The following is a 24,829-nucleotide window of genomic DNA, read 5'->3' as shown; positions in this document are numbered from 1 at the left end:
GAACCCAGGAGGCGGAGCTTGCAGTGGGCCGAGATCACACCACTGCATTCCAGCTTGGGCTACAGAGTGAGACTCCGTCTCAAAAAAAAAAAAAACAAAAAACAACTTACAGGAGTGACTTGGGAGAATGTTCTGATGCAGAGCAATGCCCTTGTTGGGGCAAAAATTCAGTGCGTGTGTGTGTATAATAATATCTACAAGAACAATGGAATTGGCCAGCTATTATAAAATTACATTAAGGCCTACAAAAGGTTAATGAAAATCTGAGAGCTTGTTAAGAAACAAGTGAAAACTTACTGTGTAGGCCAGACAGCTTCTTTAGTAGCTTACAAAGAGGCCCTTATCTTTTTGCCCTGGGAAAACAGAAAAAAGCTGGAACACCAAACTCAAGACTTAACAGTCAAGAAGATTAAAATACAATTGAAGCCAAGGTTAGGTTGCTAGTTGGAAAACTTGGGACTCTGGCATACAGGATGAGGACAGCTAGGGGGATACCCCCAAAGATTTTGGCTGTCAAATCTCCTCTGAACACTCAGTCTGCAGAGGCTGCCTACCTTTCTTACTGAAAGCTAGTACTCAAAAGTAGATAGTTCCTGAATAAGGCAACAGAGGGCCTTCTTGGAAACCTACCCTATCTCTCATGACTGTCAGACCAGTATCTGGGATTAAGTCATGGGCCAAATGGGAATGTGCTAGGCCTAACGTATACTCCCCAAAGAAGCTCCAAGAATTAGTCAGAATACATTGGTAGAAAATAGAGGAGTATGTGGGACTGGATGTTGAAGGTGTTTGATCAAGAAGGCTGAAACATAAGACTGGAAAAAAGTGACATTATTAACTTGGAGGCAATTTCAGGATATGAGATTTAATACTCTATCAGGGTCCCTGAGGAGGGTGCAAACTTCCAGTTAGGATGGTTACTAGAAGCAACTGCCCATGTTGAGTGAAGTCGAAATGCCTGAACTGCTAAAGGCAGATAGTGAAGAACAGGATTAAAAGGCATCAGGGAAATGGGTAGGCTGGAGTAGACACATTATGTGAGGCCAGTAGCCCACACAAGAATTATGTTCCATGGGAGGGCCTGGAGGACACACCATTCACTAAGGCCATCAGGAATGTACTAGTAAGAGAGGCACTAGCCTCACTAAAAAGTTCAGTGACAGTTCACCTTTGATAGTCAGAGCTAATGATAGAAGACTATCACAGAGCTTGGCTTATCAAAAGGAATGGGAATGACAGGCCCCAGAAGCACATTAAATACCAGGGGGCAAGGTTTACTGCCAGAAGTCAGGGGGAGTCACAATTATCATGACCAGCAAAATCAGAGTGACAGTCAAGGGGGTTCAACCCAAAACAAGTTTTAGAGTTGGCTAACAGAGTTCAGTGTCCCTATGTGCAAAACAGATGGGGAGGCAACAAAAGTACTGCCTCTATACATAATCAAAAAAAGCAAGAGTGGATGGGGAGACTAAGAGTGGTTATCACAATAAAAAGCATCATGATCCCTCACTCAATTGCTAGATCTGAGCCAATTTTCAGACTGGGAACCTGTTGACAGGTGGCCAGATCCCTGGAGGGAAGGATCCCATAATCATATACTGTAATGATTCTTCCCATCCTTCCCTAAAGGGATCTAGGCCTTTTCTCAGGTGACTGCACAATGGAAAGTGGGAAATATTTAAACACTTCAGGGAAGACAGACACACGGTCTGAGTTGACATTGATACCTGCAGACCAACAGTATCATCTTGGCCTTATTAGAGCAGCAGCATATAGGAGCCAGGTATTAGGTTTGTGCAAAAGTAATTGCAGTTTTTGACATTAAAAGTAATGACAAACTTTTAATGTCAAAAACTGCAATTACTTTTGCACCAAACTAATAATAAACTTTAGTCTTGGCCGAATCCTGGCTTATGATGTGTACCCTGGGTCCATGGGAACAGCTGATGGTCCCCAGTCCCTGAATGTTATATTTGGTATAGACATGCTTGGCAGTTAGAGTAATCTCTACATTGAGTTTTAGATCCTGAAGTAAGACCTATTATAGTGGGGAAAGCTAAGTAGAGTCTTGGAAACTGATCCCCAGTCTACTTTAGACAAAAGAGTAAACCAAAAGCAGTATCTCACATTTCAGGTGGGGATGGAGAAGATTAGTGCCAACTCTTAAAGACTTCCAGGATGCCTTGATGTTGATCCCTATCATATCTCCATTTAATTCACCTGTCTGCCCCCACAAAAACTAGATAAATCCTAGACAAAGACCATAGGCTACTGCTAGTCCAAGTAGTAGCCCTGATTGTAGCTGCCAGACCTGTATCTTTAGTACAGCATAGTATGGCCACAAGTACACAGCATGTGGCATAGCAAAACGAGCACAGAACCTTCTTGATAGTTATGCTACCCACTCCTTTAATTTTATTTATTTGTTTTTTAGAGTTGTTCCATCCACACCTCAATTATCCGAATATTTTTAGCAACTTGTTGCTATGGATTGAATGTGTGTGTCCTCCCATAACTCAACCCTACCCCCTAATGTAATATTAGCAAGTGGGGCCTTTAGTAGATAATTAGGATTAGGTGTCGTCTTGAGGGGATACTAACCCCATGAGGGATTAGTACCCAAGAGGGCTTGCTTCTTTCTGCTCTCTGCCATGTGAGAGTCCCACAAGTAGACAGTCTGCAGCCCAGAAGAGGGCACTCACCAGAACCTGAACATGTTAACACTATCTTAGACTTCCAGCCACCAGAACTGAGTGAAACAAATTTCTGTCATTTATAGACCATCCAATCTAATTTGTTATAGCAGCCTGAACTAAGACATTTGTCTGTCAGTTTTTCAAAAGCATGCAACAAAATTTTCATAGAAACAGCTGCCTTAGTTCATCAATTTCCATAATTTTTGCAATTACATAATTGCAATAATGTGCAACTAGCATTAACAGGCTTACCCACACACACAACGATCTCTTAAAACATACAATTCAACTTATAGGAAAAGAAATGCATATTGTATTAGAGTAGCTTACCATCTGCAAACACGTAGATTCATCATGCCGATGACAACAGTTTTACAGATAGAATACATAGGGTCTGTCATTCATTCCAAGGAGTTAAGTGGGGCTCAGTTATGAGTGCATTTACACTCAGAAAGAATATGATTTTCCTCTCTTTCTCCCAGCTTTGTGTGGGGGGTGTTGCGGGGGGATTTGTGGGAAGGGATAGAGGGTAATATAGTGAAATTTTTGCTCTTTTCAACTCTAAACAGATATGATTTTATCATACACCTGCCCCAAACCACTAATAGTCCCCATTGCCTTCAAGAGAAATCTCTTTAAAAGTGGTGTATAAGGCCCTATACCATCTTGGATCCTCACCATCTTTTCAGTCTTAATTTCTACCTTGTGCCATTTTCCGCTGCCAACTTTTTTTTCCAGCTAAATCAGAGGAGATCATGCTTTTTCACGTACCCATGTCTCTTCCACTCAGTCTGGGATGAATTTTCCCTTTTTTTGGGTGATTAGATAACTTACTGCCCAAACTGTGACACATGTGAGAAAGGGGACACTAATGAGATAAAACAATGGGAAAGCAGATGCAAACTGGGGTAGTACTCTGCAAACTGGCCTATGGTCACCCCACTCATCATTGGCCCAGTGAATTCATCATCACTGTGATCTCAGTGCCTAACACTCAGTGCGTGCTTCAAAAATCTTAGCTAAAATTTATTATGTACTGTATGATCTATTGCTGTTTTTACTGCTCTCTCTAACCTTGGTCACCACTTACACATATAGAAACTTTGTGTCAGTTACAAAATGTGCCCTTTCTTTTTGGCAGCAAATTCCAGACTACATGGTGAATGGACACCAGGCTGGATTTCACAACTTTCCCCTCCCATGAACATTTTTGTGTAGTAAAACAAATTGCTCAATGCTTCTCCAACTATATATCCTGTATAAAAATTAAGAGGTTGTAAAGATATTGAAACATTCCACTAAAATACATGTAAGATGCCATCTGAATTTTGGGTGAGATAAGATGCAAAGTGGATCTGTAGTAAGAGAAAGAAGTTAAGTATCAAATACCTATCTGGAATTTTATGCAGTGAATATGAGAACACTGTGAAAATCTACTGGGAAGTAATAAATTTGTTACACATAGAAACAGTTGAGTATTTTACAAGTGGAACATAGGGCTATAATATTACTTTGGGAGAACATATTGCCAATATCAACCTAAGAAAAAGAAAAACTGATATTCTTCTCTCTCCAAAATGGGCTTTGATAAATCATATTATGCATAAAATGTTCAATTTGTTTTAAGAAATCTATCTTAACAAATCTATCAGTGTTTTTGTTGTTTTTCAATACTTTTGCAGTACTTTTAGCATGGTACATACATTGAAAATATTAGCCATTAGGCACTTTAAAAAACCCCAAAACTTCAAACTTCGTAACCTTTAAGATCCTGAATTTCCTTCTAGGTCTACTCCATGTACCCTACTCCTCTATTACCCATTCTCTATATCTGGAACACCAAATATTTTTATTTAAAAATTGCTTGCATTAAAATAGCAATTTAAGATACAATTTTTAAAATGGGCTCAATTTAAAAGTCTAAGCTTCATCAGGTTAAAAAACTTAACAATTAAAATATGCAATTAACAAATCAAAGTGTTGAAAGGCTCACAATTAAAAAAAAAATAGCCTGTGCCTCATCTCTCTTCTCCCCAACTCTGTTTTCTATTTTAAAGAGACAAACACTTTTTAGCTACTGAAAGCTGTTTATTCTGCAAGCAAGTTCCATTTTTCTAAATAATATATATTCCTAGCTACTTCTTCATTTATATATTTTAGACCTTATCTCTTGACTTCTTATTAGTAGGATTTTATCAGTTAGGATGCCTCAACCTGTAGTAATCACAATCCCACCTAGTTTAAAAAAGAGAACTACAGCCAAGCACAGTGGCACATGCCTGTAGTCCCAGCTACTCGGGAGGGAAGGATCACTTGAGCTCAGGTTTTCAAAAACAGCCTGGGCAATATAGGTAGACTCCCGTCTCTAAATAAATGAAATTTTGAAAAATTTACAAAAAAAAAGAAGAAGAAATGAGAACTGCATTTATTTTCACAACTGGAAGCACAGAGTTTATGAGAAGCCTCAGAGTCAGCTTTACCCAGCAACTCTAGCTCCATTTCTCTGTAGTTCCCTCAGTTCTCTTCTCTTCTGTGTGATGTCTTCATCTTTACATTGATTGCGTCTCTTGTGGGAGCAAAAGAAATGTAACAGTTCCTGGTTTCACAACAACACACCCAACACCCAGAGGCAAAAAAGAAGCTCATTCTCATCTTTCATTAAAAAAAAAAAAAAAAAGCCTCCTCTCTGAATTCCTAAACAGACCTCTCATAACTCTTTATTCCAAATTGGGTTATATGCCCATTCCTTAACTATGCCCTATGGCCTAGGGAATGCCATGAATGTATTGGCTTAGACCTGCCCATCCATAAATGTAGTAGAGTGGCAAGCGGGATGGGATTATACTAATCAATTTAAGTTAATCAGGCTGAACTCTAAAGCTGGACCATGTGACCACTATCCTATGGGAGAAAGACAGATGGAGGTTGGATCAACAATGCCAACTTCCACTATGGGCATTTAGCACTCACATACTACATCCACCCCTACCACTCCAATAGAACTACTGTCTATCACCATATTTTTTAAAATCAATAACAATATTTACTTCACATTGACAATAGATGGTAATAGGGTACGATGATTTTGTTTCCTTTCTGTATAATTGTTATGCTTCACTGGTAATTTTTAATTGCTTCTTCTTAAAAATCCTACAAAATTTACTTTTAATACATCCTTAAGTTTTCCAGATGTTTCATCATATCAGTTTATCAGGGAGCTTATGTATTACTAAGGGAGAAGACAACAGACAAGACAGGTAAAATAAAGTAACTGCAAATCATGATCATTACTACGAACGAAATAAACGGGGTAATTAGAAAAAGTAACAGAGGAAGCCCTCTTTGGAAAATGTTTTGGAAGCCTCTCTAAGGAAGTGACATCTGGCCTCAGACCTAAAAGATGACAAATAGCCCTATGTGTGAAGAGCCAAGGAAGCATTCCAGGAACAGAAATGACCAGAGCAAAAGCCTGCAAATGGAAAAGAATTTGGCAGGCTTGAGGACAGAAAGCAAGCCAATCGGCTGGAACATAATGAGTAGAGGGGAGAATGATAGGGGATGGGATTTTGGAGAGTTAGACTGAAGTGAGACCATGCAGGCTCTTGTAAGACTCATTGCAAAGGAGGTTGAATTTTTCTGAAAGAGTGCAAAGCAACATGATTTGTTTTACATTTTTAAAGACCCCTCTCTCTCTGATTTCTATATGAGAGTGGCAGGCAGGGGGAAGGCACAGAACAGAAATGGAAGTATGAAAAACAGGCGGAAGTCCTGCTACCATTCTCTTCCTTGCAGCAGTTCTATTTTACTGTAGATTTGGGGCTATACAGTTTTTTTCTTAACTTTGAACCTTTTCAAAATGTCTAATTAGCTTATCTTATTAATGTATTGTCACTGAAAACTGCATGTTGATTTAACTGTGAAAACCCATAGGACAACAACATGGAGAGCTAATTGTACTTCTTTTCCCTTCCCATCAAATATGTCTATTTGTCTAGGCTAATTATTTTTGATGAGTTAGGTAGGTTCATATACTATCTCCTCGGGAAGTTTTGTTAATGGCAGTATATGAAACAACAGTTTTGCACAGTTTTTACTTACATGTCTCTAAAGTGATATTAACTAGGCAGAGGAAAAAACAGAAACATGATTCATAATAACAAATGTTAAGAAACCATAAAATCAAATTGATTGAAAAATCATTTTTTAAAAGTAAAATATTCATGCCTTATACCTGTTATACCAAGTCTAATTTCAGGTAGTTAAAAAATTAAGATGTATAGAGAACTTAAAAAATGAAAAGAAAGAGAGAAGTTTCTAGCCAAATGAGTATTTTTACTTCCTCAAATTAATGTTAATACAAAATTAGTAAAAATGAATTCAGATAAAAATTAAAAAATAATTTTTTAAATTGTTGCATGAGTGCTCACTCTATTATCAACTCTATTTCTTACTCACTTATCTCCAGCAGTAGCTGCCTCTTCCAGTCCTTTCCATGTCACAACGCTTTCCTACCTTGGGGTCTTTGCATGCTCTCCTTCCTACTTTTCCCACAGTTCTTCCTACAATCAGCTCCATCTCATCCTTCCAGACACAGCTCAAAGAAGCCTTCTCTGACCACCCTAACTGCTCTTCCCATGTAAATGTCTCGTTACTCTTTCTGATAGTACCCTATCTTTCCTTTACAGAAATCATCCCAATAACTTATTTATTTATAAAGATAGAAGGACTTGTTATGATGCCTAGGTGGGCCTCCACTAAAGCTCGTAGACTCAAGCAATCCTCCTGCCTCAGCCTCTCAAGTAGCTGGGACTACAGGCATGTACCACGGCACCCAGCTTCCATTTGTAATCCTGTTATTTACTTATTCATCTGTCTTTCTCCTCCTCCAATTTCAAACTAGAATGTCAACTCCAAGTGAGAAAAACCCTGTCCTTCACACTGTTTTCGTAGTACTTGGCCTGAGGACAGGGATAGAGAGAGCTTTCAAGAAATATTTGAATTTATACTGCAATCTGTGGACTCAATACAAATTTAACTAGCTCAATTAGAGTATATACTGTATTCCGCAGGAGTATGATAGGACATAATAGGCCCTTGTAATCTTACAAGACATAAATTAATTGAACTACTTCCTAACCAGTTATTAGAAAATCTGGCTACACCCAGTTTGGATTCCCTTTTATAGAGTCCTTCAGGTACATTCCCAAGTGAAAGACACTGAGGTTCCTCATTTGGGGGTAAGGGTACTTACTTATGGCAGGTGCAGATTCCTTTGAATTGGAGAATGAGAGGTGCCTGGGAAGTTGAGATAGTCTGTGGTCTGGGTCTACTGCAGACATTGGGGTTTTATGGCATGCAACTGCTCTACTGTGAAGGATTGCCTGCCAATTTTCTTTAGGGGAGATTCCTTTTGTATTTAGTTAATGCTGAAGACCTTAGTGGGTCAGCTTTCTCCTTAAGTTGTCAATTCTTCTGAACTTCTGTTTCTTAGCAACAGCTGGGACTCTGTCCATCGACATTGTTCTGTTTTAGCCTCACAAGCAAACAAGAGAATAAGCAGGCATGCCAGCTTGCCCTTTAGTCATATCCCTATACACACAGTGCATTCCAATCCTAGTTGCTATTGATAGATGGTGTGAAGTATCATCATATTTCTGTGAGGCATGAAAGGGGGTAGGCAGTAGAAAATATTTTGGGAGGAAGCTGAGGAATTAGAGTTCTTTATTATCACTTGCACCTCCTTGAGTCTTATTCCTAATACTAAGATTTCACTTTCTGGTACTCAGTGTAAAAACTCTAGTATTAGAAAAAATGTGGCAAAAAAAATGCTGCAATTAAACACGCCTCTCGAATAATTTGATCTGGTCTCACATTCTCAGACCATAGGCTACAGGCAGAAATGGCTTCCAATAATTGTCAAATTTGCAGTTTGCTCCAATCTGCTTTTTTTCCGGAAAACTTGTTTAGAATGCCTCTCTTTTCCAATGTGCTTTTCAAAACTCATATATAGTAACCAATATACTTGACATTTAAAAATATTTGGCTACCAAATTCTGTAATGCAACACTCAATGACCGAGTTCTAAAACACTGTTGGAGAAAGTCTGGATAAAAAGATTCACTGCTGCATAACACAAACTAAGTTTCCATCTTAATGGTGGAAAGTCCACATTACCCGCCTATCTCACCTTGAATCAGCCATTATCAGTTTCTCTGAGGTTTGTTATTTGCAACCCCATTCACAGTCAAACTGAGGCAGGGCTCTTTCAGTTGCAACTGGCTGAAACCCACTCAAGCTAGATTAAGACACAAAATTTTAAAGATTTAATAATTTTAAGGATACATTTTATAAATAATTCAAAGATAGGGAGCAGAGCTATCTTTGCAAAGCACTAAGATCAGGAACCAGAAAGCTATCAGGAACTGAGGCAGCTACGGTATCTGTGTCTGGTATGTCAGCACTGCTTCATGAAAGCAGACTCTGGGGTCAAATTACTTGGGTTTTACTATCTTTAGCACTTACTTTAAGCAAGCTTTTTAGTTTCCTTACCTGTAAAGTAAGGATAACAGTACAGGTTGAGCACCCCTAATTAAAAAGCTGAATTGCTCCAAAATCTGAAACTTCTTCTTCTTATTTTTTAAATACAGCTGGGGTTTCACTATGTTGCCCAGGCAGGTCTTGAACTCCTGGATTCAAGCAATCTTTCTGCCTCATGAAACTTTCTGAGCACCCACATGACACAGCAGGTGGAAAATTCCACACCTGACCTTGTATGATGCATCACGTGTTTCATGCACAAAATTACTGAAAACATTGTATAAAACTGCCTTCAGGCTATGTGTATAAGGTATATATATAAAGCATAAAATATAAAGCATAAAAGAATTTCATGTTTAGACTTGAGTACTCATCCTCAAATATCTAATTATATATACGCGAATATTCCAATAACCCAAATCCTAAACACTTCTGGTCCCAATTATTTTGGATAAGGAATACTAAACCTGTACCCAAATTCATAGACTTATAGCACTTAGAACACTGGGTGACACAGTAAGTAATCTGAGATTACTCTTGTTCTGTATCACAGCTCTCAGATTCTCCACATGCTGCTTGCTACCAAACAAAGCAGCCCTGGCCTAAGGTTATATTTTCCCAGTTCAAGTGATCAGCAGTCTGACAAGCTTCTCTCAATCCTAATTTTAAATTCTCAGAAAAATCTGATTAATTCAGATACGGTTCTGTTGTTCAACTAGCTAAAGCCAGAGGTGTTAAGTCACCTAACGCATTCTTAACTGCTGAGGCCCATTCCTGAATGTGTGTGGACGTTTCTCAGTGGTGACGGATCATGAATCAAGGCTAAAATTTTAAAAATGTTTTTTATACTTCTCTCAGCTATCTTCTGTTCTTTTATAGTCACAAAAAGTACCCAAGTGATTTATTCAATGTCATACAGCTAATGAAAGATGAAGCTGTGACACAAAACTAGGTCTGAAGCTGGTCCAAAAGTAGTGAGTTATCTCAATTGGTTGTTCAGTCAGGTCTAGATTGAACTCTTGTTCTACTCTTTCCCTCCTCCTCACTCCTGCACTTGACTAGTCTTAAAAAACAAACAAACTAGGTCTGATTCCAAATCCCATATTCCTTTTACCAAATAATGCATTAGAGTTATTTATATTTATCAAGAATATAGTATGTAGTTGACCCTGTATTTAACCAAGCTTGAGACAGAAGACTTGAAGTAGTTAAGAAGTGGCTCTGCTGTTTTTCTTATATTTAGTAATAAAAAAACCCTGGAGTATAACATATATAAAGTTCACAAAAAGTCAATGTGCAGCTTGATGAACTTTCTCATACACATACACCAGTGTAACATTCCAGATCAAGGTATACATTTCCATTACTTCAGAAGGCTCACTGTGCCCCTTCCAAGTCAATACCAACCCCAGAAAGGTCAATACCATCCTGACTTCCATCATCGATTAGTTTCGCTTGTTCCTGAATTTCATATAAATGGAATTATACAGTATGAATTATTTTGTGTTTATTTCACTCAATGCAATGACTGCGAGGTTTGTCTATGTTACTGTGTGTAGCATTTTCTTTTTTATTACCAGATAATATTCCATTTTATGAATATGCTTCACTTTGTTCCAGTTTGGGGCTATAATGAATCAAACTGCTATGAACATTGTTACACAAAACCTTTAGTAGGCACATACATTCATTTCTCTTGCGTATACACTCAGGAATGAAACTGCTGAATTACAGGGTAGGATAAGTTCAGCTATAATGAATACTGCACATCAGTTTTCCAAAGTGGTTGTAACCAATTTGCACCCTTACCAGCAATAAGAGTTTGTTACACTATAAATTGTTAACAAGAAAAATAACATTGCAATCTATTATGCTAGTCACATTTATTTGTTCTGCAAAATGTATTTTATTTGAGGCTCCTTTGTTACTGGTGTAAGAAAGGGTGGGTTTTGGCTAAGCTGTTAGGTAGAGAGTAGATCCTCATTCATTAGCACCCTTACCAAACCACAACTCCAATCTGTGTAAGATTTCACTGGAAAATACTACCTAGCTTGCCATCGCTTACAGCAAGTTTTTTCAACAAGGGCACTCTTGTCATTTTGAGCCAGATAATTCTTTCTTATGAGGGGGGAGAGGGGGCTGTGCACTACACTGTAGGATTTTTAGCAGTATCCTGGCCTTTAACTACTATGTATGAATAGTGCCAACTCCGCAAAACCCACCCACTGGGACGACCACAAAAATGTTTCCAGATTTCGGCAAATATTCTCTTTTGGGCAAAATCCTCCCTACTCAATGGCCATTACCAACCACTGTTTTATAAATAAGTGTCCTGTCCTACCCACATGTCATCTAAACAAAACGTTATGAGTCAATACTGTGTTAATAGTATTGGATGCCGTCAATGATTTTTCAACAATGGCACATTAGAATCACCTAGGGGAGCTTTTAAAAAAATGCATGTGCCAAGGCCCCACCTCAGAACCATGGAATATAATCTTGAGCATTTTTAGTACACAACTCCTCAGGTAATTCTAAATTTTGGCACAGCTGAGAATTACGTATCTTATAAACATATTACTCTTCCCAGGAATATATGCTTTAAAACAGACTTCCATCAATGACTTTTCAAGCATTAGTAGAGGATGAAGTACAGATTTGTGGAATAGGAGGTTCTCAGTCTCAAATCACACCAATTAAGTGACCACCCATAGCCCATAACTGTAAATGATGGTATTGTTCAGTCCCTGTTTGAAAAAAAACAACGAAAACAAATTCTCCCAAATCAGACTTTGAAGATATTAATGTATCTGTTTTTTAGATGATTAAGATGTGCTAATCCTTCCACCTAATTCTTATAGAGCAACTGGACACTATTCACCACTCTTTCCATGAAGCCTTACTCATCTTCAGTAGCACAACACCCTTCTGGTAACTGTGTAACTCCTCCTTATCCAGTTCATCTTCCTCTACCTAGTCAAAAATAAACCGGAATTCTTCACTGCACACACTTAGGCTGTCTTCCAAGTTTACTTCATGAATACTCAAGACTTTAATTTTTCCCTACACACTTCACACTTAACAGCTTTAATTTTTAGTCTAGACTTCACTTAGCTCCATGGTTCTATCCAGAAACCTCCTGGGCAATTCAAAGGCATCGGAAATTCTGTAAAAGTCTTTTTTTTTTTTTTCCCCAAGAGTCTAGCTCTGTCGCTCAGGCTGGAGGGCAGTGTCGCGATCTCGGCTCACTGTAACCTCCGCCTCCCAGGTTCAATCCATTCTCCTGCCTCAGCCTCCCAAATAGCTGGGACTACAGGTGCATGCCACCATGCCCGGCTAATTTTTTAATTTTTAATTTTTAGTAGAGATAGGGTTTCAACGTGTTGGCCAGGATGGTCTCGATCTCCTGACCTCGTGATCCACCCGCTTTGGCCTCCCAAAGTGCTGGGATGAGCCACCGCACCCGGCCCAATTCTGTCTTAAACCAAACATAATGATCTCCTATCTATACATCTCCAAACACATTACTATATAAGTGAATGTCATTCAGCCGCAAATGACTAACATCCCTCCTCCTCCTAACCCTGCCTGAATCCAAGCCCATCAAGTTTTGTTACCCTTCCCAATTCTACTTCTCTCCACCTCCATTACACTATCCTAGTCTATCATGTCATTTCTAACCTCTCTTATCTGCCAAAGACTCCTGACTCAATTAGGAATACTGTATCTACTTCAACCCACATCTAATCCTTCTTTGGGATTTATACCTAAAGTAAAAACTTTCAATTTGCCAGTCCCATCAAGCTACCACTCAGTTTCAAATCCTTCAATAGCTTCCTCATTGTCTTGAAAAACATACTTCACTTAGCCTTTGGGCCTAGTGTCTATGTAGCCTCATCTTGTCCAGCTGCTGTTTGCTCCAGCAGTACCATGCTTCCTAGAGTCCCTTAGAGATAGGATGGCCATAAAATTTACTATCCAAACCTGAACACTTCTGAAAGTGAATACGGCCTGTTCTTGGCAAACTGGCAAGTGCACTGACGTGATCTCTCTGACCCCAGAATCTTTGCCCTTGTTGTTTCTTTTACCCAGAAAGCAGCTCTCGTACTTCCCTTTCTTGCCTACCTAATTCATATTAATTCTTCAGCTCTAGATCACGTCGATCACGTCACTTTCTTGAGACTTTTCTGACTCGGGTTCTTTATTATGGATTCTCACAGAACTGTATGTCTCTTCATACTATTTTTCTAAGTTGTGATTTTATACTGTGACTGTGTCCTGAACTAGGCTTTAACTTTGAAAGTGTTAGTTTTTGCTGTATTATAATCCCTCCCTACCCTCAGCGGAATGTCTGGTATGTAATACATTCTTACATTTGTATTGAATGAATATGAATACAATGCACTGGGACACAGTACTCTTTGCTCAAGGACCTCACAACGTAGTATGGAAACAAATGCTATACTGGATACAATGACACACCACACTTACAGAATACTCAATTCCATGTCCTAAGAGGGAGGCACTTACAGAATACTCAATTCCATGTCCTAAAAGGGAGGTCAGAGAGTTTTCTGACAAGTCTCATAGGTTGTCAGCACAATTGTGTCAAGGTACTCAACAGTTCTTGAGCATTTACTTAAACGAACTTAAGAAAGATTGACCCATAAGATAAATAGGTTATATCCACTTACAATGAGAGATACCTTTCCAGTGACCTGAAGAAGTGTGTAGAGTACCAAGTGTCCATTAGGAATGATGAGAGGCAATACTGAGATTGGTCTGTGAAAAAATTAAGTAACTAAAATACTAGGAATATATGGTATGTACATACATCTTTATATATGTTTAGTTTACAAATATGTATCGTATATAACAGGGGACTGATTTAATTAGATTTCAAGTTTGAAGGAAACCTAAAGGATAAGCTGAAGGGAAAGGTGTAGAGAAAATAGAGGCCTAAACTAAGCCCGGTAGTGAGATTTAAAAAGAAAGGATGAATACAAAATTTCTGCATTAAAATGAGTGGTACAGTTTGTCCCTCAGTGCAGAGAATTAGTTCCAGGACCCCCATTTACCAAAACCTGGGGATGCTCAAGTCCCTTATAGTTGCGCCTTTGTACCTGCAAATCCCTGCAGGTACTGAAGACAGCATTTGGACAGCAGTGAATAAAGAATCTCTGGAAGGGCCGGGCATGGTGGCTCACCATGCCCTGTAATCCCAGCACTTTGGGAGGCTGAGGCAGGCAGATCACCTGAGGTCAGGAGTTTGACACCAGCCTTGCCAACATGGTGAAACCCAGTTTCTACTAAAAGTACACAAAATTAGCTGGGTGTGGTGGCGCGTGCCTGTAGTCCCAGCTACTTGGAAGGCTGAGGCATGAGAATCACTTAAACCCGGGAGGCGGAGATTGCAGTGAACTGAGACAGCACCACTGCACTCCAGCCTGGGTGACAAAGTGAGACTCTGTCTCAAAAAAAAAAAAAAAGAATCTGGGCAAGGAAATGAGTGATACAGCATCAATGCAACAATTTTTAAATATTTTTGAGGTTGGCTACTTAACCTTCTTTCTTACTCTGCATGCACACTTAACTTTTCAGTAGAGGATGGAATCTTTGTATCTTCTTCAATGCCTATTACATTTTATACATACTTGCCTCTTAGTATCATCTCTAAGAATTTTCTGTTTGAAATTTAGCTTTTAGTGATTCAAGAATTTATCATTCAAAATCCCCAAATACAGTGACCATAAAGAAGGTGGATGAGCCGCTGGTAGATATCAGAATAATCTGGGAAACTTCCCAAATACTACCTAGAACCTAGAAATTCTGCATATCAGCAGAGGGCAAGAATAGGAGTGTCAGGCACGTGTAGTTACAAAAGAACTTTCCAGGTGACTGAGTCCTATCCCTTGCCCAACACCGGGAACTAAACTCCTCTAATTTCTTATTAGGAAAACAGAAAATGTACAGTAAATCTTCACTAGAAGATGACTTAGGATTTCATGGTTTCTATTCAGAGGACTTTGTAAATTTAAGAATCATATTGGAAAGACTTCCTCTGGTTTTGCAAGGACATGGGAAATACTGTCACAGGTTGAGATTCTAGGGTATTTTAATAATGTCCCGATTGTTTTTGTGGTTTCTCATATGCAAATCCTCCAGGCAACAAGGACATAATTATGGAATTAAAATCTTAACCCTGGCATCCAAAAAGCTAACAAAGGAGCAAGTTATCCTGTTTATGTTATATATTTCACAATTCTGGATATGTGGTTCCCAGCCTATCCCCATCTAAGGATACCCATTTAGTACTTTACCTAGTAAAGCATATCACAATTAAGGACCCACAAAATGCTGTCTTAGATTCTGGAAAAGTAATATTCTTTCCAAAGAATATGAAATTTAAAAAATGAGAAATTAAATAGTAACAAAAACCTCCTGGTTAATGTTAATTATGTGGAATTTTTCGTTAGTCACATGTTGAGATTATCAACTGGCTGTTTTAGCACCAGTAAGTAGAAATAAAGCCAGTTTATTCAAATAAAGTGACACTGCAAATTTAACTATGTTGAAAACAAATCATCAAAAAAGTATCTTTGGATTACCTACATGCTTTTTAAAAAATGAACTGGCAAGATTGTCGCAATTTTCCACCTGTGTACTTCTGCGAAGCAATAAAGTATGATTTTACTCAAAATCTAAATCTCCAATGTTCAATATTTTATTACAAATTGGGCAAGATCTTTTTTCGAATAGCATGTTTGATGGCACAATATGGCAGAATAGCATATTCAATAGCACAATCAGTAGTAAAAAAACAAAAAACCAGTGTGACGTGCTTCCGGAAAACGTAAAATAGACTGTATATACAGTAATTCTTTTCATAAGACAATGACAAAATGTCAGAGTTGTAATTGAGGACTTTATTAACTGAACTATACTTCTGATTACAACATTCTTTATATGTTAATAGTTTCTCTGGAGAAATTAGGGGCACAGGAAGCTCCTCTCATTAAGGATATTTAACATAAAGCTTAATATGAAAAATTAGCACTCAGTTCATAATACTCTAGCGACTTCAGAAATGACGATTTGTATGATCTTTTTATTCCTCACAACCCAGTATTAAAACTATCTAATATTGCAAAGGATGGTAGTGTTCCATTTCGTTTTGCTATTCAATTATTGCTGATAGATACCTGTTTTCAAAAAGGCCACTGGCATGTTTGCTTTCTCCTACTTCTCCAGGTGAATATACCCTTCAATATGTAGTAAATACGTATGTGGAATTATGTTTTGAGATTTTTTTGAAGGATTTGAACCAAACTGTTCAAATAGCTGGTAGCCTAAAACTGGAATATTTCCCACAAGGGAAAAATAATTATTTGGGGAATGCATGTTACCACAAACTCATCGGACTTGGAAAGTGCGCCTTTACATCAAATCAAATAACTGAACAATGGGATTAGAAACTTTTAATTATTATTAAACTCGGCCGCTGGGCGCCGTGGCTCACGCCTGTAATTCCAGCACTTTGGAAGGCAGGTGGATCGCTCGAGCTCAGGAGTTCAACACCAACCTAGCAACGTGACAAAACCCCGCCTCTATAAAAATAAGTAAAAAACAAAAATCATTAACCTTGAGTGAGTCAAGTCCATCTGCAGACTGAAAAAAATAAAGTGTAACAGAATTTTGATTTAAAAAACGCTTTCAAAACAGCATTTCAAACTGCTCTAAGTATGTTTCAAAAATACACTTAAAAAATATGTTTCCAACACACTGAAGGGATTTAACTAAGGCCCACAATTACAGTTACGATACAAACTGTCAGCTAAAAGGCAGCAACTTAAGTTGAGACAGTTGCTAACATCCCTCGAGTAGCGTTTTTTGTTGCGATTCGGCGCCGCACCCTTCACCCCGCCCTCCGGGGAGGAACCTAGAAAGGAAGGGTGGTACATTTCTAAACCAGGCCACCCACACATGAATCAAGCGGCATCACAGGCTGTCAACAACCGGGTCTCTATTTTCTCTCGTCCTCCGGCGCCCCGCCCGTGCGAAACATCAGCTCCCAGGAAGCGTCAATCGCAGATCGCCCAAGCGTAAGAGGTGGCGAGAGGCCACCACGGTTGCCCAACAGTTGCGTTCCCAGGCTGCCTGGTGTGACGCAGCAGCCCCCGCCCGGACCCTGAGGCCTGGCGCTCCGACTGAGCCGAGGCCTGTGCTACCCGACACTCCTTGCGACCCGGCCCTTTAGGCTTATTAAGCGCGGCCCTTCCCGGCTTCCCGAGTCCCATCGCAGTCTCTCCCCACCCCCGTTCCTCCCCGGTTCCTTGTCAGTCTCCGCCGCGATGTCCTTGCGCAACCATCCCAAGTGACATTAGCGCCCATACCCGCACGGAGCGAGCCTGAAGCTCCCACTTCCCGGAATTCAACGCCGGGCCGCTAAGGGCGGGCACCCAAGCGAGGATCAGCGGACTAAGGCCGCGACCAGAGTCCAGCGGTCTCCGCGCAGTCAGAGTCTGGCGGCCTCCGCGCAGCCGGCGTGCGCACTCCCATTCGTGCGCGTGCGCGCACTCGCCCCCCGCCCCGCCCCAGCACCAATCGCTTTTTTCCTACGCCCACGACCCTTCAACGTAGTCCCTCCCGCCTCCCGCGCGCGAGCAGAAAGGCTTCGGCGTGCGCGCGCCCGCCCGCTCGCCTGCCCGCCTCGCGTTCTGTCGGGAAGGGGAGTGAGCAGAGGCGCTTACGTCGCGCGGGAGGCGGAGGCGACGGCGACCTCGGTGGCGGCGGCGGCTACGACGGAGACGGTTGCGCTCGCTCGCTTTCTCGGCGTCATGGCGGCTGCCGGGGGCAGATAAGCGGAGGGAGCGGGAGCGCGCGCGCGACGGCGGCGGCGACGACTCGTTACTTATAGCTCTTGCTGCCCTCGCCCTTGGTGCTTCAATAATGAATTGTTAGCTCCACTCCGCAGGGGATCGCGCGTTGGTGCTGCGGGCCGGGGCTTCCCCTTCCCCTCCGCGTCTGTCCCCTTCCCCCTCCCCCGCACGGACTCTTGCTTACCCCGAGACGCCGGAGCCCTAGGACTCGGCGGCGGAGATCCCGGGCCTGGGCGCGGGGGAGGCCGTCCACCCGAGTCGGCTCCCTCCGCCCCGCCAAGCCCGCCGGTAAGAAAGGGGGCGGCGGGCGGGTCAGGATGTGGCAGAGAGGACAGGAACCGGCCGGGCGGAGGGCGGGCGCGGCGTGGTGCCCAGGCGGCGGCCCAGCGGCCGGGCGAAGGCCGGGTGGCTCTGTGAGTGCCGGTGGCGGTGTACGGGCCCGGCGCGCAGGGGGCGTGTGAGCGGCGAGTACAGGCCGGGGCCGCAGAACGCATCCTTGCGCCGGCCCGGCGGCCCTGCCCCGGCCTCTTCAGCTTGGTGCCGACCGGGCCGCGAGAGGAGACCCGCGAATGGCTAGCACTTAGCCGGTGGGTGGGTCCTGCCGCGACCCGGGCTCCCAGCACGTGGGGAGCGGCGGGAGGGGGAGGGGGCGGCGGCTCGGGCGAGCCTGGGAGGGCGCGGGGCGGGTCTGCGGGAAGTTTGAGGCGGGAAGAGGGACTCCTGGACCGGGAAGGAGGCCCTGGGAGAGGGGGGCAGTTCCGCAAGGGAGGCTGATTGGAGCGCGCTGGATGGATGAGTGAGGATGGTTTCCAAACCTCTTTCGAGTGCCGCCTTAAAAACTTAGCAGGAGCAAAGCAACTGCTAAAAGACAGAGGATTGAAGAGGTTTAATAACTTAGGGTAGTCATTGTGGAGACGCTTGAGAGGATACAGCGCTGTGTGCGCTTGGAGCTTCAGAACTCGGTTGTGAAAAGGGTCTCAGAGGACTTATTCGGATAAGGGAGATGAAGGGGAAGGGAAGTTAAAATGTACAGAGAAAGCCATTTTGAGGGACGAAAGGAAGGTGAAAAGGAAAGAACGAAAAGGGGAGTGAACTTTTTAAAGGAAGAAACGGGAAAGGCAGTTTGTTAACATACTTAGATTTTTGAAGACTTAATTGTTCAGTAAGGCTCTTTGACTAGGGTTGAGATTAATATTTAACATTAGGAATAAATGTTGAGTAGAACGGTTACTTTTTAGATAACCTGTTCTTGCAGTCTACTGGACAGTAGTCTAGAGAATTAACATCCTGATCCAGATGCAGACTTTGCTATCATTGAGTTGGTAACAGTCTGTTTCCCTCCCTCTTTTGTGGAATGGAAATAATCGTAGGAGTGAATTCTCTTTGCTGAGGTCGGAGGACAGCTCTGCTCTCAGTTGGCTGTCTCGGTACTTTCTGGCTGGGGAAGGATCTGACGTCTCCTTCCCCCGCTTCTTCCTCTCCCTCCCCTGCCAGAGATCTCCTTTGTTTATTCGTGGATGGCTTGTAGGTGATTCTTCAGTGTTGTAGTGAAATCTTTAAAGGTGGAAATGGTGTGTCTTGGTTCATTATTCTTGCCCCAAATTTTTTACGTAAAAAATCAGATATAGTGTATATTCTATTACCTTTTCAATTTTTTTCACAAAATAAAAACCAACTGCAGACTGGATAAGTATTATTTAAATGTTATCATCCCACTATCCGTTTACCTGTTAAATAACACATTTATTTTGAGCTATGCATTTTTGTTGAGATTATATGGTATCTTTTATTTGCCTGTTCCTCCCATGGGAGCGTTTTCAGAACTTTCTCACTCAAGTGTATGAAGTTCTTGGTGATAGGAGTGAGGGCTTGATTAAAGGTAGCTTCCTCCCGCCCCCCCCCCCCCCACTTCATTTATTCGACCAAATTATCTAATAAGACTCCGTTATCTACTTTTGGGATGTATGCATATGTTACATCGTATCACCTTGCTTTGGGAGTCTATAAAAACATTGTTAGTTGCAGTTAGTCTCTAAAAATCTTATCACTCCACAAATATTTTAATTTTTTCTGTCCGAAGTATATTAGCAGTAGCATACTAAATTCTAGTTAGGAGTCAGGAGTGTAGTTATTACAAGTCTAGATATTTTAAGTATTTAATAAAAGGCCCCCACTTCTTCCTTAACACCTCTAGTTTAATTGGCCTATGTAGATTTATACGTTTTAGACAGGGCTTAATTTACGTTTTTTCTGCAGGAAATTTTCTTAATTTATTAATATATTTTCTTTAGGTAAATCAAAGGAGAGTCTCAGAAAACCTGTGACTGTTGAAGAAAATTCATCTGTGAATTTTTATATTCAAGGAGTCAGTATTTATATTCATCTTTTAAACTGGGAAGATTTATATTTTACTTTAAAACTTCTTGATAATAATTTACAATGAATGGACACAGTGATGAAGAAAGTGTTAGAAACAGTAGTGGAGAATCAAGGTAAGTAAGCACTTTGTTATCAATTGTTTACTATGAAGAGAGTTGAAAACTTGACTCTATTTTTTCTTTATTATTATTGTTGTTATTTAGTTTTCCTCATAGGTAGCAGAGTTTTCAGGTTTTCCTCTTAGCTATTCAAATACTAAAAAAATTCTGATATACGAACCTTTTTTTCATAATACAGGTTTTAATTATTTTTTTCATTCAGATACACAGATCTTAAATATAGAAAGTTTTTGTTTACTTAAATCTATTTGGAAGTTTATATTTGAGCTAATAAGCTGGAGCATGTATAATAGATTTAAATTGTTTTGACTGTTAGTGAAATTTCTAGATGAAGGCAATACAAGTTTTTTCACTCATCTTTTTCTGGCATTTTGTCTTCTATACCTGTACGACATGTGGCTATTTAAACTTCAATTACAAAATATTCAGAATTTACTTAGTCATACTAAATATATTTCAAGTGCTGAATAATCTTATGTGGCTAATGGCTACCATATTGGACAGCACATAGAAAACATTCTATCACTGGAGAAAGTTTTAGACAGTGCTGAGCCAGACATTTGTTGAAATATTACTGTGGCCCTTTTTTATTTTCAGATTGGAGTTTTAATTATCTGTGAAGGAGTTAAGAGTTCTTGCTTGGGTCAAGTGTTTGCAAAGAAGATTCTTTAAATTCTGTAGCTCTCAAATTTTGAGTTATCTGCACATTAGTTTACAATCCATGTAGTTATATGCATTATCATATATAGAAATTAGGAATGTGGGCACTGGAGTCAAACTGTTTGCTTACTCTATTTCTCTCTCTTATTAGTTGTGTGAATTGGGGCAAATTACTTAATCTCTGAGGCTCTGATTTTTGCCCCATAAAGAGGGGATTACACTATTGTTTATCTTATTTAAAATTCATGGCTGGGCTTGTTGGATCGTGTTTGTAATCCCAGCACTTTGAGAGGCTGAGGCAGGAGGATCACTTGAACTCAGGAGTTGGAGACCAGCTTAGGCAGCATAGTGAGACCTTGTCTCTAATTTATAAAAAATAAAATTAAAAAAAAATTTGAGGATTGAGATGCTTCATGTAAAGGGCTTAAAATATTTTCTGAGATAATGAGCACTGAATATTTGCTTATTGTAACCAGCATGTTTTGTGTAACACAGGATACTATATAACAAAAACATTAATTACAGTGATGGAGACATGGGGGTGGACAAGAAACAGGAAAGTTTTGGCAATTAGGAAGATTAAGAAAAAATGTTAGATAGAAAACTAAATAGTGGTATTTGTATTTGATCTGAAACTTGGACTTTTCTTTTTCTTTTTTTTGAGACAGAGTCTTGCTCTGTCACCCAGGCTGGAGTGCAGTGGTGTGGTTCTGGCTCACTGCAACCTCCACCTCCCAGACTCAAGTGTTTCTCCTACCTCAGCCTCCGGAGTAGCTGGGATTACAGGTGCTAGCCACCACTCCCAGCTAATTTTTGTATTTTTTTTGTAGAGATGGGGTTTCGCCACGTTGGCCAGGCTGGTTTCGAACTCCTGGCCTCAAGTGATCCGCCTGCCTCGACCTCCCAAAGTGCTGGGATTACAGGCGTGAGCCACCACACCCGGCCTGACACTTGGAATTTACTGACCTTGCTAGTTATACTTTAGTTTATCAGCTTTCATACGTACTGTTTGGATAAACAAGAACATCATGGAGAATAAAATAAGGAACAGTTATGGAAAGCAGCATTATTACTTGAACAAGTGTTGGTCTAGGAGTTATAAAACCTGAGTTGATGCTATTTCTGCATTAATTAAAAATATGATTGCCTCAATTCTAAGGATTGAACTGATATTAAAGTTTCATTTTAATTAATTACAAAGTGCATCGTAAAGTTTCAAACAGTAAAGTTTTACTAGAATCACCAGAGTTGAGATTTAATTAAAAGACTTTTGAATCTCAGCTTTTATTCAAATCTCTATAGGTATGTTGACTACTGACTATAGTTAAGTAAATAGAAGAGTCATATTGTCCATCCACATTTTTTTTTTTTTTCCCTTTTTTTTTTTTTGAGACGGGGCCTCACTCTGTCACCCAGGCTGGAGTATAGTTGTGTAGTCTCAGCTCACTGTAGCCTCTGCCTCCACCTCCTGGGCTCAAACGATTCTCCCACCTCAGCATCCTGAGAGGCGTGCATGCCACCATACTCAGCTAATTTTAAAATTTTTTGTAGAGATGAGGTCTCACCATATTGCCTCAGCTGGTCTTGAACTCATGGGCTCAAGCAGTCCTCCCACCTTGGCCTCCCAAAGTGTTGGGATTACAGGTGTGAGCCACCATACCCGGCCTCACATTTTCTTATTCATAGTTGGAATGGAATGGTTAGTAGGTAGAAATACCTAGAGGAAACAAAGGAACCAAACTACTCATAAAATAGGAGATAAGACTTGAGAGTAAATCTTCTAGTTGGATATGCAGACAGATCATGTGCTGGTATATTCTGACTACTTACCTGTTCCAATATTTTATATATTTTTCTGCCATATCTAAAGCGAGGAGGAGTAATAAGTCCAATTTGATACTACAGGTGAAAAAAAATTAAACCTTGTGGCCGGGCATGGTGGCTTACGCCTGTAATCCTAGCACTTTGGGAGGCCGAGGCAGGCAGATCACCTGAGGTTGGGAGTTCGAGACCACCTTGACCAACATGGAGAAATCCTGTCTCTACCAAAAATACAAAATGAGCTGGGTGTGGTGGCCTGTAATCCCAGCTGCTCAGGAGGCTGAGGCAGGAGAATTGCTTGAACCCAGGAGGCGGACGGAGGTTGCGGTGAGCCGGAGATCGCGCGATTGCACTCCAGCCTGGGAAACAAGAGTGAAACTCCGTCTCAAAAAAAAAAAAAAAAAATTAAACCTTGCGAAATCAAATTTAAGGAATCTTTTACAATGCATACTCATCTTAAATAATTGCAAAGCATATTTCTGTAATTATTCGGAGTTGTTAATTCTGCCATACAGGTTTTGTGTGCTTCTGAAAAGTGTGGTTATCAAGTTATCTAGTTTTTACAACTGCCTTGGAGTTTATCAGGAGAGAGACCTTTTTTGCCTTCATTTTCTTTCTTACTGCTGCTATACTATGCTCTACTGTCATTAACACTCAATTCCCACTCCCTTCCCCAGAAGCTTTTGTCATAAGACATTACAAAGAAGGGAGATTGTGCCTAGTTAAGAGACTGAGGAGGTGAACTTTAGAGGTAGAGGGATTTTCTTGCAAAAAAAACTAAAGTTTATATAACTATGAATATTAATATAGAGTAATTTTTTTTCTTTTTTTTGAGCCGGAGTCTTGCCCTGTCGCCCAGGCTGGAGTGCAGTGGCATGACCTCGGCTCACTGCGTCCACCGCCTACCGAGTTCAAGCAATTCTCCTGCCTCAGCCTCCCGAGTAGCAGGGACTACAGGCATGCACCACTGCATCCAGCTAATTTTTGTATTTTTAGCAGAGACGGTGTTTCGTCATGTTGGCCAGGCTGGTCTTGAACTCCTGACCTCAGGTGATCTGCCCGCCTTGGCCTCCCAAAGCACTGGGGATTACAGGCATGAGGCACCGTGCCTGGCCCCTAATATAATTACATTAGAAATATACTTTGTTTCTAAAGTTGATATTCATTGTAAGTAGCTTTTTAGAGTAAATTTTGGCTTTTTAGTGGCTAGAAATCTATAATGTATTTTTGCTTCAAAATTTCCTTTTTCCTTTGTGAAAGTTTATTAAACGGAATAGAATTAAGAAAGAATTCATTTGGCATTTGCAGGTTACAGTTAGCTTTCTATTGAAAAAAAAATTTTTAAGTGTTCTTTCTGTCTGGAGAGCTCTCTATAACTATTCACTGAAAGGAAGAAGAATACACAGGAAAAATATGTTTCTTTGGCTGTGCTATTGCTGACAGTCTTGAAATTTAGTTACTAAGAAATGTGGGCCAGGATGCACCTGTATAACAGTTACAGCTCAACACAAAGTTTTATATAACTGAAGTTAAGCTTTTTAAAGATAATGCTGGAAGATTTCAAAGCATCAATTTGCAGCTGTGTGGATTTGTGGTGGTATTTGCAAGCAAATTTTTCAAATCCTGGTAGACTTTTTTTTTAGTGTGGGTGTTTTTTTTTTTTTTTTTTAAATTGAGATGGAGTCTCACTCTGTTGCCCAGGCTGGAGTGCAGTGGCACGATCTTGGCTCACTGCAAC

General features: G+C 40.5%; 2 protein-coding genes across 4 annotated transcripts in view; one reads left to right on the top strand and one right to left on the bottom strand.

Annotated features, from left to right (window-relative positions):
* Nucleotides 1-20,026, bottom strand: part of LOC134739550 (basic proline-rich protein-like) — a 77,970-nt gene extending 57,944 nt beyond the window's left edge. The window contains exons 1-2 of the mRNA XM_063664584.1: nucleotides 20,022-20,026; nucleotides 18,297-18,973 (exon numbers count right to left, since the gene is read on the bottom strand). Of these exons, the coding sequence (XP_063520654.1) occupies nucleotides 18,297-18,973; nucleotides 20,022-20,026 (682 nt within the window). The remainder of the gene's footprint in view (nucleotides 1-18,296; nucleotides 18,974-20,021) is intronic.
* The window catches only part of CHD1 (chromodomain helicase DNA binding protein 1), a 73,977-nt gene continuing 66,987 nt past the window's right edge, over nucleotides 17,840-24,829 (top strand). For all 3 annotated transcript variants that reach the window (XM_063665053.1, XM_054489774.2, XM_054489773.2), the window contains exons 1-2: nucleotides 17,840-18,400; nucleotides 20,404-20,604. In XM_063665053.1, the coding sequence (XP_063521123.1) occupies nucleotides 20,552-20,604 (53 nt within the window). In that variant the 5' untranslated portion in view covers nucleotides 17,840-18,400; nucleotides 20,404-20,551. The remainder of the gene's footprint in view (nucleotides 18,401-20,403; nucleotides 20,605-24,829) is intronic.

Source organism: Pongo pygmaeus, chromosome 4 (genome assembly GCF_028885625.2).
Source record: "Pongo pygmaeus isolate AG05252 chromosome 4, NHGRI_mPonPyg2-v2.0_pri, whole genome shotgun sequence".
Taxonomy (NCBI): domain Eukaryota; kingdom Metazoa; phylum Chordata; class Mammalia; order Primates; family Hominidae; genus Pongo; species Pongo pygmaeus.
The sequence above is the reverse complement of the archived record's forward strand: the minus strand, read 5'-3'. Positions and strand labels throughout refer to the sequence as shown.